The sequence below is a fragment of the Camellia sinensis genome, chromosome 1, assembly GCF_055761805.1.
Source record: "Camellia sinensis isolate YWXY chromosome 1, ASM5576180v1, whole genome shotgun sequence".
In the NCBI taxonomy this organism is placed as follows: domain Eukaryota; kingdom Viridiplantae; phylum Streptophyta; class Magnoliopsida; order Ericales; family Theaceae; genus Camellia; species Camellia sinensis.
In genome coordinates this window covers 182,899,417-182,914,848 of record NC_138961.1, presented here as the reverse complement: position 1 = coordinate 182,914,848, position 15,432 = coordinate 182,899,417, and the positions used below count along the sequence as shown (strand labels likewise).

At 36.4% G+C, this 15,432-nt stretch overlaps 1 protein-coding gene across 3 annotated transcripts; it reads left to right on the top strand.

The window, feature by feature from the left end:
* The first annotated feature begins 6,865 nt into the window (after positions 1 to 6,865).
* Positions 6,866 to 14,866, top strand: LOC114307525 (filament-like plant protein). Of its 3 annotated transcripts, none has more exons than XM_028252916.2 (5): positions 6,866 to 7,259; positions 8,078 to 8,228; positions 10,968 to 11,145; positions 11,321 to 12,849; positions 14,258 to 14,866. In XM_028252916.2, exons 2-5 carry the CDS (start codon positions 8,118 to 8,120, stop codon positions 14,645 to 14,647), a joined length of 2,208 nt encoding a protein of 735 aa, XP_028108717.2. In that variant the 5' UTR covers positions 6,866 to 7,259; positions 8,078 to 8,117; the 3' UTR covers positions 14,648 to 14,866. The 3 variants fall into 3 exon arrangements, with proteins under 3 accessions (XP_028108717.2, XP_028108716.2, XP_082746194.1); XM_028252915.2 differs by having other exon boundaries at positions 6,866 to 7,369; XM_082890068.1 differs by lacking the exon at positions 6,866 to 7,259 and having other exon boundaries at positions 7,400 to 8,228.
* Positions 14,867 to 15,432: the final 566 nt, after the last annotated feature.

Here is a 15,432-nt window from a genome sequence, read left to right as displayed (position 1 = left end):
ATCACGGTATCTCTCGTCTTTTTTTTACTCTTTGATTTAAGTTTTGTAATTTGAATTATATTTTTTATAAACCGCCAATCCGCCCGAACCGCCAAGGCAAATCCGCCATTATTTGCCAACCGAACCGCCGATTTTTTATAAGGAAAATGACAAATTCTAGTGACACTTTTATCAATCCGCCACCCGCCATACAGTTTCTATTTTTCTCTCAAACTGCACCGACCCGCACCGCGCACACCCTTACCTGTAGTGAAACAGCTTAAGCGAGGCTTTTGTTTTTGGAATGAGGACCAGGTTTGTCTGATTTAGCCCATTTAGTAAACTTTTGCTTTCGAAAAAACTTCTGGTTGTTGTGCATACATCAGGGCCAATCTCATTCCAAAAGCGTTGGGAAAAAAGTCCAGGGTAGTCATTCGGTCCAGGGGCCTTATTGGCACCAAGCTGAAAGAATTCATGTCTGTAGATATCACTAGGCTCACGCCCTTGAGAGCCTCATCCATGTCCCTATGGCCAACTCCTATAAAAAGCTTTGAGAAATAGTCATGCAAATGAGCGTTGATGTCCTCATCCGTAGATACCCAATCTCCTTCCTCAGTTTGCAGCTTGACCAATTGGTTCCATTGGCGCCATTGGGTGAGAATGGCATGAAAAAACTCTGTGTTTTTATCCCCATGAGACAACCAATTAATACAAGATCTCTGATGAACATAAATTTCCTCTCTTTCTAGAAGTTCTGCGATTTTGGCCTTGATATCCAATTGGTCTCGGACTTTTTCCTCAAATGGGGGTTGAGCTTGGATTTCGTTCAGCTGCTTCTTTAAGATGGCTATTTGGGTTTTAGAATTTCTGAACTCACTTCTACTCCATGATGAGATATTTTGCCGGCATATTTTGAGCCTCTAGATCAACTGAAACATTGGGGAGCCGCTTACACCCTGAGCCTATGCCCTTCAAACAACATTTCCACACTCCTTGTTTGTGAGCTACATACCTTCAAACTAGAAATGAGAGCATATCACGATGGATTTTATCGTTGGGTTACCTCGCTCCAGAAAAGGTATGGATTCAATTTGGGCTATTGTTGATAGACTAACCAAATCTGCTCACTTCTTACCTGTCAAGACAATCTATAATGCGGACAAATTGGCTGTTATCTATATTGATGAAATTGTGAGACTGCATGGAGTGCCTGTGTCCATTATTTCTGACAGGGATTCGAAGTTTACATCGAGGTTTTGGCAAAGTCTACAGACTACATTGGGTACTGAATTGAGGCTGAGTAGTGCCTATCATCCTCAGACAGATGGACAGTCAGAAAGGACCATCCAAACTCTGGAGGATTTACTGAGAATGTGTGTCCTTGATTTTCAGGGAGATTGGGAAAGTCATCTGCCATTAGTTGAATTCGCCTGCAATAACAGCTACCATTCGAGTATTGGTATGGCGCCTTTCGAGGCATTGTATGGCAGAAAATGTAGATCTCCGATTTGCTAGGCAGAAGTTGGAGATGGGCCTTTGCTTGGGCCCGAGATCGTATATGAGACGACTGGAAAGATAAAACTGATACAACAAAGACTGAAAACTGCACAGAGTAAACAGAAAAGTTATGCGGATGTCAGAAGACGGGACAGAGAGTATGAAGTGGGTGATCACGTTTTTGTGAAAGTGACACCAATGAAGGGCCAGACTCGTCTTGGAGTCAAAGGCAAGTTAGCGCCAAGATACGTCGGACTGTATGAGATTATTGAGAAAATTAATCCGGTGGCGTATCAAGTTGCGCTCCCTCCTGAAATGGAGCACATGCATAATGTTTTCCACATTTCGATGTTAAGAGATTATCTCCGGGATCCCTTCCATGTAATTGAGCCTACTCGGGTAATGTTGAGTGATGACTACACTTACGAGGAACGGCCTATACAGATTGTAAACAGACGGATCAAGAAACTGAGAAACAAAGAGATCCCGCTAGTGAAAATTGACTGGCAGAACCATGGTGGTGTGTATGCCACTTGGGAAAGGGAAGATGACATGGCTAAAAGATATCTTGAACTGTTCCCACTGAATCCTGTTTTCTTCCAGAATGAAGGTAACTCGAGTTTAGAGGACTAAACTCCTTATAAGGAGGGGAGACTGTAATAACCCTCATCACTGCTTACCGATAAACATGGATTACCGTCAAAACTGAACTGATTATGACTGATGATTAAACTGAATAAAGTACTGAACTGACTGACTGAAAACTAGAACTGAATTGACTGAGTATGTATGTTAATTTGTATTCTATCTGTTCGATTGTTTATTTGATCTGTTCACGTTTTATGTTTAAACTGCTAATTGAAGGCCTTATCGACGGTCGAACCGGGAATTTATTGATGTTTCTCGACCCTCGTAATTAATGTGAATTTATGGTGTATTTATCTGAAAACTGATTAGGTATGGTTAAATTAGATTAAATATTGATGGATTGCAAGTTTTGGACTTAATTACCAAACTAACCCTTAGTGGCCCACTCAATATAACATATTTGAGCCCTATGATACACTTAAGCACATAATTTCATCAGCCTTTCTCCTTGCTTTGCCGACTTAGAGAGAAGAGAGAGAGAGAGTGAGAGAAATTGGAATTCAACTTGAAGAATTGCTTGGTAATTGAAGTATAGATTGCTATTTTGAGCTTCTAGCCTTGCATTGAAGACCTAAGGTAGAATAACTACTCTCTTGTTCTTGAATATTAAATGATTCATGCATGGTTCATGTCTAATTGAGGAGCTAAGTCATAATTTAGTTCTAACATGTTGAATTGAAGCTCATTCCATGCATGCATGTTTGTATTGTAGATGTTTGAGTTGTTTTCATGGCAAAATGTTACATGCATGTTCACAATTATGTTTAAGACCATGAACTCATCTGGTTTTGAAAAGAAATGAGCTCATTTGAACAAGCTTTGGAGCTTTAACTTGGTTTAAAACTCATGCATGACATGTTTGAATGTTGTTCTTGAAGAATGGTTGGAAATTGGGTTTGAATTAAATACCCTTGGGCTTTGATTTCCTAAATTGAGTTTTGAAACATGTTATTCTATGTGTTTAAAAGAGTTTTCCAGAACATTGGCCCAAGGGGATCGAATTTTATGCATCTAAGCTGGGTTTTGAACCTGGAGCTCGAATCTGGGATTTCCAGATTTCAGTCGTCCGCTCGAGCGGGGGAAGTGACGCTCGAGCGGGAAAATCGAACTTCCAGCATCTTGCACTGTAGAACAGTTCGCTCGAGCGGAGGACTGGGTGACACGCTCGAGCGGGTGTCGGGCGGGGATTTCCCCTATCCAGTACTTTTTGGTCCGCTCGAGCGGTATAATGGACGCTCGAGCGGGGACCTCTGTTTGCCTGTACGCTCGAGCGGGTAAACCTGCGCTCGAGCGGGACTCTGTTTTCTGAAAACTCTGAAAATGCTTTTAAAAGTGCATTCTTAGGCCTAGTTTAAGGCATCTTAATGAGGATATAGATGTAGAACACACCAAGGCAAATTATGGATTAAGTTATGATATTTCCCAACTGTGTAGCTTAGTGTGTGTTCAACCTGTGAACTGTGTAGGGTTGGCGACTGGGGAGACACGCTCTAGCATACTGTAGCCCAAACTCTGTGAGTAACAATTGTGTAAAGATATGTTCAACTGAGAATGTTTTCTGACTGTTTAACGAAACTGTTTTCTGAAGTAATTATTGTTAATTGTTTGAATGTACGTCTTATATTCTGAAATGTATTGTGGCATCCTTAGCAACTGTTGTATACTGTTACTGCTACTGTTACAGAGATCTCTGTCGGTTCCCTCGTGGAACCACTACTGTTTACTGATTGATGGCCATCATTACTGTTCGGTCTTTAAGACCTATTGTTTACTGCTATGCTAATGGATGTACCACATATGACTGAATAACTGTTCTGACTGAAAGACTGAAGTATTATTTAATGAACTGCTTTCATTACTGTAAGGACATTTCATTCGGAGAAAACTTATTTTTAGGAGAAGCCCATAGTGTATCACCTCCACTGTAATGAGCTTGCCAATTCTTTTTCCGATTATTTCACCATTCTGTCTGGTCAGCTTAGCCACCGGCAACCCATGTGCTTGAACCCAAAAGGGGCACCACTGAAACTCCAATTTCGACTTTAATTTGCCCGCCTCCAGTTGCTGTACAACGAGTAGATGTCCTATGACTGACCATGGGGCTTTGAAAAGCACCTTCCACCTATCCTCTAGATCGCTGAACTAGAACAAGAAAACATTCTCCGACCATGGTGAGATATCCAACGTTGCTAGGCCGCCAGGCAGTCTGCAGGATGTTACACACTGCTTGTTTGTTCAAAGTCTTTTGAGTGATAACCTTTCTAATAAGACAGAGGTCTAAAACATCATCACTCTCACTCGATTCTTCAAGAAGTTTGACGTGTTCTACCTCCTCCAAACTAGAAACCCTAGGTGAAACTGTGAAAATGTTGAAATAGGCCTTAGATTTGAGGAAAGCTCTCCAGAATCCACACACTCCGGCTGCTTTTGCTGGTGTGAGACTGGCAAGATAATGATCCTGAAAACTTACCAATAGGTAGAGATACTCTCACTTAGAGAGAGAAAAGAGAAGTTGTCTGACCAATGAACTTAGAGTTTGACTCCAACAAAATCCATTGGGAGTAAAGACTAAGGCCTCGTTTGGTAATCAAACTTTTTAGTCAAAAAGTTAAAAAGTTATTAAATTAGCCAAAAAGCCAACAACTCATACCAAAAAGTTAAAGATTCTCTTTTTTCTCTACTTTTTGCACATCTTTTCGTAAAAAGTCAAAAAGTCATCCTAAATATACTTTTTTTTTAACTCATATTTTAGCCAAATAGCTAAAAAGTTACTAAATTAGCCTGTTCCCAAACAAAGCCTAGCGAAGTTTTTGTCGACAGGGAGGACAAATTGAATGGGAAACAACAAGAGAAGATGCAAAGTCCCTAAACTGCCATTAGAGTCTCAATTCAAATTCATACAATTTTGAATCCAACGTTGAGAATCAAATTATTGATGAGGACCATAAGAAACAAAAAATCGATGATATGGTGATGGATCTGAACATGTGGACACTAAGATTATGATGAATTTTGCAAGTTGTTTGATAGAGAGGGCTCATGACACTGCCAACAACACGATTCTTCTATTAAACTCGTCACTCACCATATTCTTAAAATATGTGATTTAATTATGAGTATTATAATTTTTTTGATACATATGAGATTTCACTGATGGTAATAATACACATGAAATTTAATGATTTATGAGTCTTATACATGGACTTTTGCCTGGTAGTAAAATTTCATTTTTAATTGACAGACAACTTGAATCATAAAAAAAGGGAGAAATTACTATAAAAAAAAAAAGGAAAAAATTACAAACAAAAGGAGAATAAAAATAATTATGAAAATGTGAAATTCACTTATGAAGTACTTTCCTTCGACCATTTTGCTCCCTCATCTCTCCTTCCACCCAAATTCTCCCCTACAAGTCACCCATATCTTACGTTGTTTTTTCACTTATTAATAATATTTTTATCTAAAATTTATTTTTTGTTGTAATTTTTCTAAAAGAAATTATCGTTTTGATGCGTTCATTTTATTTATTTTTGGTACATTAGAGGATGAATTGACCTTTCACAAAAGTGCCAGTGTGTGAAAAATAAAATTAGTCGAGCATACGGATTGGTTTGGGAAGTGGGTTAGCTTTTTAATTTTTTAACTATTTTAGTATGGGTTAAAAAGCTTGATTTGAGAAGGACTTTTTGAATTTTTTAGTTTTTTTTTATGAGAGAAGAGTGTAATGATTATGGATTGGATGCGGTGTTTTATTTTTTGTGGCTAAAATAACTTATTTTATCTTTTGTGGTTAAAATAGTAAAAAAAAACTCCTAACCTAACTTGCCAAACGGAGGCTAACCAATTTGGTGATTAGGGAACGGTCCGGTCTTAAGTCACATCATTTTTTAATTTTTTGACTTTTAAAAATTAATTTTAATTTTTTAATTTGTTGACTTTTTAAAAGTTAATTTGGTGATTAGATAAAAAGTTAATTTTTTGACTTTTTAATTGTTTTGAGTCACACAACTTTCTTATTTTTTTTACTCATTTTTAAAAAAAAAATTAAAAAAATTAATTTTTAACCTTCAAAAAATTACTAAAAAACTTAAAAAGTCAACGAAGTTCAATAACTTAAAAAGTTCTTTTCATCACTTTATTTTGTGTCTATCTTTCTGTAAAAAATCAAAAAAATTATTTTAAATATTTAATTTTTTTATCTCATATTTTAACAAAAAAAAAAAAAAAATAACTAAAAAATTTGTTCCCAAATGACTCCTTAGGTCACAATTTGATTTATTATAATTTTTTTATATGAGAAATTCTAATATATACATCCTTGAAAGGAGTATATTATATGCACTCTTAATTATGTCATTTTTTTCTTTAGTTATAACCATTATTTTTTTTTAATTATGATATTATTTTAGTTATAATTTATGAAAATTTTAATTATATCTCATTAATTATGACATTTTTTTTTTATAATTATAACTCAAAAAATATAAAATTATGTTATGTTATTTATTTTTTTTAATTATAAGATAGACATGAGGAATGTGTCCCTTAATGTTTCCCTTTTATATAGAACAATATGAAAATAATATTTTTATAATTAAACAAATACTATTTTGTTTTCAAAATCAAAATCAACTACATTTAATCCTCCATACATAAAATATGTATTTTATTTATGTATTTACATAATTTTTCATTTTATGATTATTTATTATATATTGTGGGTGATTACGACATGGAAATCGTCTGAGGAACAAACCAACAAAAAACAGCAAAAAAGCTGTTCGACACTGTTGTTCGAATTCGGACCACTGAAGATATATATTAGAGAGAGAGAGAGTGTAGAGAGAGAAGAAAGGGTTCTGTGCCGCAGAGACTGATGAGTAGACAAGTGGAAGTGAAATCCCACATCCATAGGCGGGAATAACGCCATCTCCATTTGAAAAAAACAAATCCCAGAGTGAGAAAAAAAAAAAAAAAAAAAAAAAAAGTAGTAAAAGAGAAAATTATTATTGTATTTGAATAATAAAAAAAGAGAGAGTGGAATAAATAGAGACTTCTCTCTATTCCTCTGAATTATCATCTACATTTGTGCTGACATTCCGTAGATCTCTCTGCAGATTGTAGCCTTTTTTTAGGTATATATTTTGTTTCTATCCACTGCAGATGAATCATCATTCTTGACTAATTTAATTGTCCTGATTTTTAATCAAGGCTCCATTTTTATTTTTCTCTACAATCATCTAAGGTATCTTATCCCTCTCTCTCTCTCTCTCTCGCTCTCTTTCTTGATTTTGTTTGTTTGTTTTTAATCTTTTTGATGTTTTGCTTTCTGGGTATCCTTGTTCATCCTTGTTCCTGCTATATCTTTTACTGGGTATTTGCCATTTTTGAATTTTATGAGATGGGTTGTCGTGGCCATGTGCAATTTCCGTAACTTTCTATATGTAGAGTATATCTCTATCTCTGTCTCTCTCGGTGGTTATGGGGATTTAAGAGGTACCCATCAGATGAGTTGTTCAAATTGTGTGTTGCAAGGAATTTCCAGTGTTAAATTGAGAATTCAAAAGCGTGTCGATTTTATATTTGACCTTTTTGGGGATTTTGGTGAAAAAACTTTTCTTGGAAGTCGGATAGTTGGGCAGTGAATTCTAAGCAAAGCTTGTGAACTGACTTGCCAACACCCTTTATTTTCTAAAATAGTTGGTGCTGAGCAAAATTGACCTTTTAAGCCCCAAATACTGCTTCTGGATTGTGGGTTTTAGGTTTTCACATCATTAGGTTTCCGATAGGTGTTGACACAAACATTGCTTTTGGATGGTTTTATGTACATTTTGGGGTTTCAAATTGTTCGGATTTTAGGCTTTTATATCAGTCGGTTTCAGATTTGGTTAGCTTTTCTTTTCTGGGGTTTTGTGGGTAGTGACATTTTGGAGATAATTGGGTGAAATTGCAGATGAAGTGTTTGTGAGGGGTTATTTTTGCTGGAGATTGAGATGGACCGCCGGAGTTGGCTCTGGCGGAGGAAGTCTTCCGAGAAAAGTCCTGGTGAAACTGAGAGCTCGGGATCGGCGTCGTCTCATTCTGAAAGATTCTCTGATGATCAGGTTAGTGCTATTCATTTATCCTTATTCATAATTCCAATCTTTGCCTTTTAATTGAATGTGTTGACTTTATGAATATTTTGCATTGTTGGCTCTACCTAATATGATTTCTATAATCAGTATATTTCTCTCTCTAATTCCCCCATATATTCAACAATTCCTACACTCTCTCTCTCTCTCCTGATTTCTTGCTTGTTTATCACTTTTGTCTCTTGGTTGTTGGATGTTTCGTATTCAATTGTCCAGTTTTTATGCAAAACACAAAATATTAAACAATGAGAGTTAAATTAATCATGACTCTCCTTTTTCTTGAGCCATTTGTGTACCCATGATTGGAAATCATTTATTCTTTTCCATTGGTATGAAAGGGTGATTTAGTGAGTTTGCTGTATTAGAACCTTAAAGACCATTTCAATGCTCCTAATTATACCAACATGCAAAAAATGGTGTATACGTGCCCAAGTTATACATGCATGTATATATAACACGGTGTATGTATATTCGATTTTAACAGAATAGGTACAATTTGCTGCAGTACCATACAAGCAGATCTCGCTTTGTGCTCATTTCCTTCTGTTCAGATGTTGTTGCTTCCAATTTTCTATTATTATATTATAGTGACTACCTTGCAGTTTACTTTAAATTTGATTATAATATTCAAGTGAAAGGGCGATTTGGTCCAACGGTAAGACTTGGCATTAGCATTCACGGTTGGCAGATTCGAGTCCCGTAAACCATCTCTCAAGATATGGGGATAAGGTTACGTGCATCTTGCCCTCTCCAGCGGGAGTCTCTTGCACTTGGTCCTCTTTTAATAGTAGCGTTGAACTGCTTTTCCTGTCTTTTTAAGAGGTTACTTGAAGCCAACAAGACACATAAAAATTTTACTCTGGGGAGAATTTGGAACATTTAGTTGTACGATTGTTTCTTTTAAATTTTAATATTGAACACATTTCAATCAATGATCAGTTTGTGCTTAATATGAGGAGAAAATGTCTTGGGAAGAGATTTGAGTTTTAGAGGTTAGTGGTCTTGAAGCTGTGGAAGCGCTTTGTGCTTTGTTCTGCAATAATTATGTGCAATCTGTGATTCAATTCAACCCCTTGAACTTCAAAAGTGCTGAAGCACCTCTCAATTATTAAATGACATTGACAAATTTTCATCTTATCTAGATCGATGACAGGTGTGTTGTTCAGAGACTGGGTTGTCTACCATCATTTGGACCACCTTTGTGGGATATCCATCATAGTTGGACCACAATTGTCAAAAGTACACTTTTTCCAATTGACAAGAACTTTGTCCGTAATTTATCTTCAGCTATTTCACATATGTCAGAGTAATTATTTTTTTGTTCTAAGTTACTGCGAGTAGCCTAATAATGACATTAAACGAATTTGGTACATTTGCTCTTGGCTTCTTTTATTATATCTTCTCCTTTTTATCAGATTCTCTTACTCCATAGTTGTTTACCTGGTATTACCATTATTTTGTGAAACTGGACGGGATTTGAGAATAAAACAAAGGCCTCGTTTGGAAACTGGCTTTTTTAGTGGCTTTTGCTTTTTTTATGAGGTGAAAAAAATTAATGTGTTTGGGAATGACTTTTTTAGTTGTATCGGAAAATGTGAATGACTAGTGTATGATTTGCTTTTTAAGTAGTTTTTTGACATTTTTTTAGTGATTTTTAGCCATGCCAAACGAGGCCTAACTAATGGTCCATTTGATGGATACTTGGCCTTGAAAAATTGGTTCATTGATTACAAATCCAAATCCATCATTTCAGCTTGGCTTGTGGGAAGTTTTTTATTCTCTTTGATGGTTCACATTGTGATGTATCCGCCGCCCACCCACCTGCTCTTTTTCTGCCAAAATCTGTAGTTGTTGGGGCAGAGGTGGAAACGTGTACTATCCACATGTTAAAGACATTTATACTATGAAGCATGGACACCTCTCCAGAGGTCGAGTACAGGTGTCCGACACGTGTCGAACACTCGCTGGACACGCTCCGGACATGTGTTGGACATGCTGGGACACTTTGGACACGCTGCGGACACGTTGGACACGTAAGGGACGCGTTGAGGACACGCAAGGGATACGTTGAGAACACATTAGGGACACGCTGAGTACTATTTTTTTCAAAAAAAAACAAACTTTTTAATTTTTTTTATTAAAATAGCATAGCTAAGGTTGATAAATTTGATAAAATTAAATATTTGACATAAAATACATATTAAATATTTAAAAATATACGCTTTGAACATATCCATAACGTGTCGTGTCCTGGATTTTTTTGAAAATTTACGTGTTTGTTTCCGTGTCCGTGCTTCTTGGCATTTATGCTTCAAAGATCAGTGTCTTGAGATTTTCACATGTTCTCAGCAGATTGGAACCTAGATATTTGTTGGCAAGATTATTTAAATATGACAAAGATAAAACTAACTTCAACCATTGGTTACATTACACAAAAATAATAAACAAATTTCTCATCTCTAAATTTCAATATAGATGGGAAATTTGTTTTCATCTGTGGCTCGCAATTATTAGGAAGGATTGTATCTAAATCTTTAATTTACATAGTTGCCTAGAATTGAACTACTGGCCTACAACCAGTTGCTAGATTGAGTGCTATCCTCTTCTTCTTTTGGGATGGATGTGATTTAAGGCTTAGACATTTCTTTCCCATTCCGCATGCATTTGAAGTTGTCCTTGTCCTTATATTTGTTGGGTTTGTGATTACTGAAGGCATGGTTGAACCATCATACTCAATCTCCAGAAGTCACATCTAAAGCTGCGCCCAGTGATGAACTTAATGATAGTGTGAAGACTCTATCAGAGAAGCTCTCAGAAGCTCTTCTCAACATCAGGGCCAAAGAAGATTTGGTAAAGCAGCATGCAAAAGTTGCAGAGGAAGCTGTCTCAGGTATCAATCATTTATTTGATTTGAATAAATAGAACTATGTACACTTTTCAATTGAGTCATTGTAAATGTGGAAAGTTTGAGCATATTAACATCGTTTCCACACACTTCCCATCTTCGTTCTTTGAGTTGGAAATTGACAATTAGTTGATCTTTCTATTCATCGTTCAAATGCTAGGATGGGAAAGGGCTGAAAGTGAAGTGTTGGCTTTAAAGCAACAACTTGAGGTTGCAACTCAGAAGAATTCATCCCTTGAAGATCGAGTTAACAATCTTGATGGAGCTCTCAAGGAGTGTGTTAGACAGCTTCGACAAGCTAGAGAAGAGCAAGATCAGAAGATTCATGAAGCTGTTGCCAAGAAAACTCGTGAATGGGAATCAACAAAGTCTGAACTCGAGAGTCAGCTTGTTGAGCTCCAGTCTCAACATGAAGCAACTGTAGCCAAATCCCTTACCTCTATTGATCCTGAATTCCAAACCAAGCTTGAGGCTGCTGAGAAAGAAAACTCAGCTCTAAAGCTTGAGCTCCTTTCCAGGGTCGAGGAGCTAGAAATTAGGATTATTGAGAGGGACTTGAGCACCCAAGCTGCTGAAACCGCTAGTAAACAACATTTGGAGAGCATAAAAAAGGTGGCTAGGCTTGAAGCAGAGTGCCGCAGGCTAAAGGCTGGGGCCCGCAAAGCATCGTCTGCGAATGATCACAGGTCTGTTACTGCCTCGTCAGTTTATGTTGAATCCTTCACAGATAGCCAATCAGATAGCGGGGAGAGGCTATTGGTGGTTGATAACGAAAGCCGCAAGTTTAGTGGTTTAGAGCCGAATGAGTGTGAACCTAGCCATTCTGATTCATGGGCATCGGCTCTAATTTCAGAGCTTGATCAATTTAAGAATGAGAATGCTATTCGAAGAAACGTCATGGTCCCTTCGGTTGATATTAATCTCATGGATGATTTCCTTGAAATGGAAAGGCTCGCTGCATTACCTGAGACAGAAAGTGGAAGCTGTTGCCCAGAATCGGGAGCTTTGTCTGACCAACCCCATGGCGGGGAAAGCCATTTAAAAGCTGAACTCGACGCAATGATTAATCGGACGGCTGAATTGGAGGAGAAGTTAGAGAAGATGGAAATGGAGAAAGTGGAATTGGAGATGGCAGTAACTGAATGCCAAGATCAAGTTAAGACATCAAGAGATCAGTTAATGGACGTAGAGCTGAAGTTGGTGGAGCTTCAAACTCGGTTAGATATGGTCAACGAAGCAAACAGTGCATTAGAGGCAGAGCTTGGGTCTTCAAATGCAAATAGACAATCGGCAGAGTCGGAATTAGTTGAAGTAGAGCTGAAGTTGGTTGAGCTTCAAACTCAGTTATCTATGGCAAATGAAGCAAGAAGTGCATTTGAGGCAGAGCTGGGGGCTACCAATGCAAAGAGAGAATTGGCAGAGTCACAATTAATGGTTGTTGAAGCTGAGATTAAAACCTTGCTTTCAAAAGTTGGTTTTTTGGAAGAAGAGGTTCAAAAGGAGAGAGCTTTGTCAGGGGAAGCTGTCATTAAGTGTCGGAAAATGGAAGATGAGATTCAAAAGGAGCGGGCTTTGTCAGGGGAAGCTGTGGTTAAGTGTCGGAAAATGGAAGATGAGATTTTGAGAATGAAACATGACGTTGAGATCCGGAATACAGCAAGCTTGAGTGGAGATTTGAAGATAAAACAGGTCAGTTATATAATGCAATTTGGTTTCAATTTGACTTTTAAACCCTTGCAATGCACCAATGATAAAGAAACAGTTTCTAAACGAAGAACACATCCAATATGCAAATCTTTTCATACCTTGAAGCTGAAAGTTTGGCTCAATTATGCTTGTACGTACGTGTATGTAAAAATGGAATCAAACTTCCATTTTCTGTTAAGTTCGAAACTGAATCAAAACTACTCATTTTTCAATTTGAATCTTATAGTATACGGATCAAACACATTACATTTTATACTTCATGAAAAAAATTAAAAATTATTCATATGATAAACATGCTTTCCAAGAACTATACATAGATGGTTGAGATATAAAATGGGAGATTAAGACAGAATGTGTCAGCTCTTGGAAGAAATGCGTATACGAAAACATGAATTTCTTATTATCACGTTAATTTGGTTGGTTGTCAAACAACATATTTTAAGAAGCTTACATGACAAGATACAATAATGATGATTGAAATGTATAAGAAGAAAACCATATGAATTTTATCAACTTTTTAATCCTGATTTTTATTTTATTTTATCAATGTTCGTATTATGCACTTATATATTCCTATTTATTAAAATCCAGACCTTTGCTGTTCCATGTTTACTATGATTCAATTTATTAGGGTAATATATTATTATTTGTGAAATATATAGGTACATCTGTATCCATAATCACGAGCTACCATGGGATTTATTTCATGGTCAATAACACATTTTTGTTGTATGCTTCTCCTCTAGGAATTGGATTTATCAAATTAGCAGTTTTAGGTTGTAAAGACATGGTTAAACAAAAAATAATTTTTTTAAAATACATATTCGTTTTCTTCTCATTTTCCCAACCCAACCAAAACAGAGAAATTTAGCTACTACTTTATTTTCCTTTCCTATCTTTTCCCTTTACAAGTCCCTTGTGATCTTGCATCAATTGGGGTGTATCATGCTATCATATGGGTTTGAGTATACTGCATTATAACTACGCTTCGTGTGACATGTAGAGCTTCCTTCATGTTCAAATCAAACTCGAATCCCTTGTATGGTCCTTCAATTCTCCCAAAGATTGGTGGTGTACATGCTCTTCTTGTTGCAGGAACGATTTGTTTATATAATATTCTTTTAAGATAAGTAGACATTTTAGTATGAATCTGCAACTTTAGGGAAAGTTCACTGTTTTCAACATTTTAGAGTAAAAATCTTGTTCTTCCTTGTAACCTTGAAAAGCAATTGCACTACCAAACAATGCCTAAATATGGTACCTTAGGTTTTTCTAGTAGGTTTATATTTCTAACAAGTCTTGGCATGATCATGCATGATTACGCATGTTGTTTTGCATATGTAAATTGTTTTCTTACAAGATTGTCAATGTCTTGTGATGTTTATAACAGGACAAGGAGCTAGCAATAGCCAGCAGTAAATTTGCAGAGTGCCAGAAAACAATCGCCTCTCTTGGGCGGCAATTAAAATCCCTTGCAACATTGGAAGACTTCCTAATGGACTCCGAGAAAACAACAGAGCTCCCTAAAGAAGGATCACAATTTCCTGAAGATGGTCCTGAATCATTGAAACTACCTTCTGGTGACTTGCATTCGCCAAAAAACGATTCTGAAGATCCAAAAACGATCTCCAGTTGTCCCGGTCCACTAGAAAATGGTGGGGAAGCAGGCTCGTTGCTATCAAGAAGCCAGCAGCAGGCTGTTACTGTTGAAAAGAGCCGAAATGGATTTGGGAAGTTGTTCCCTCGGAGTAATAGCAGGAGACAGAATGAAACTCGGTGAGAATATAAAATAGCAATAATAAATATAAAAGTGAAACTAAGAAGGGTTTCAAGCTTGGGATTGTATAGCAGAATTCATGATTTGTTCTTGTTAGCAATGATAACATTAAATGTATGAGAATTTAGATATATATATATATATATATGTTAAATTACTTGGTGCCTCTTTGGGTATGCTTGTAGATTGGAGAAAGAGTATATAAATTGATTTATTTCAATACACAATCTCTTTTTTATGTTCTCTACACTGTCTGAATCTTAAAATTGCTGCTTGACTATGTGTCTATCTGCGGATTGGTTCTTTATGCGATGGACTAGATGTACAAGATTACAGATGTTACAATTTTTTGCTTGTTTGTATGGGACCCACCTCCAGTGTGATAGGATGTGGAAGCAACTTCACAAATAGGACCTTCAACTAGATATTACCATCATCTGCAGCTTATTTATAGACACAGCAAGCATCACTTTGAGGAAGGGTTGCTAGTGTTTGAAGTCCTAAAGCAACCCTAATTGAAAATACAGTGTTAGCTATTAAACTACTAGAGTAATGCTCTATACAAACAACCAAAATTTACAATATTACTTTACAAATTAATGTTGGTGTCAGTTGGTAGTTGAATTGCTACTATCATAATAGAAGAGTAATGCTATATAAATAGAATTTTCTTACAAATTATAATATAGTTTATAAATTGATATGATAGTTGAATTGTTTCTATCATTTAATTCAGTGGGTCCATTTCAAATTTTAGTATTTTGTTATTGAGAGGGAGATTTATGATC

What these genes read in the sequence shown, in the direction of transcription:
- LOC114307525 (XM_028252916.2), top strand. Translation starts at nt 8,118, where the DNA reads ATGGACCGCCGGAGTTGGCTCTGGCGGAGGAAGTCTTCCGAGAAAAGT. An exon ending in AAAGATTCTCTGATGATCAG is followed by an intron (nt 8,229 to 10,967) that starts GTTAGTGCTATT and finishes TGATTACTGAAG; the next exon opens with GCATGGTTGAACCATCATAC. An exon ending in GAGATTTGAAGATAAAACAG is followed by an intron (nt 12,850 to 14,257) that starts GTCAGTTATATA and finishes TGTTTATAACAG; the next exon opens with GACAAGGAGCTAGCAATAGC.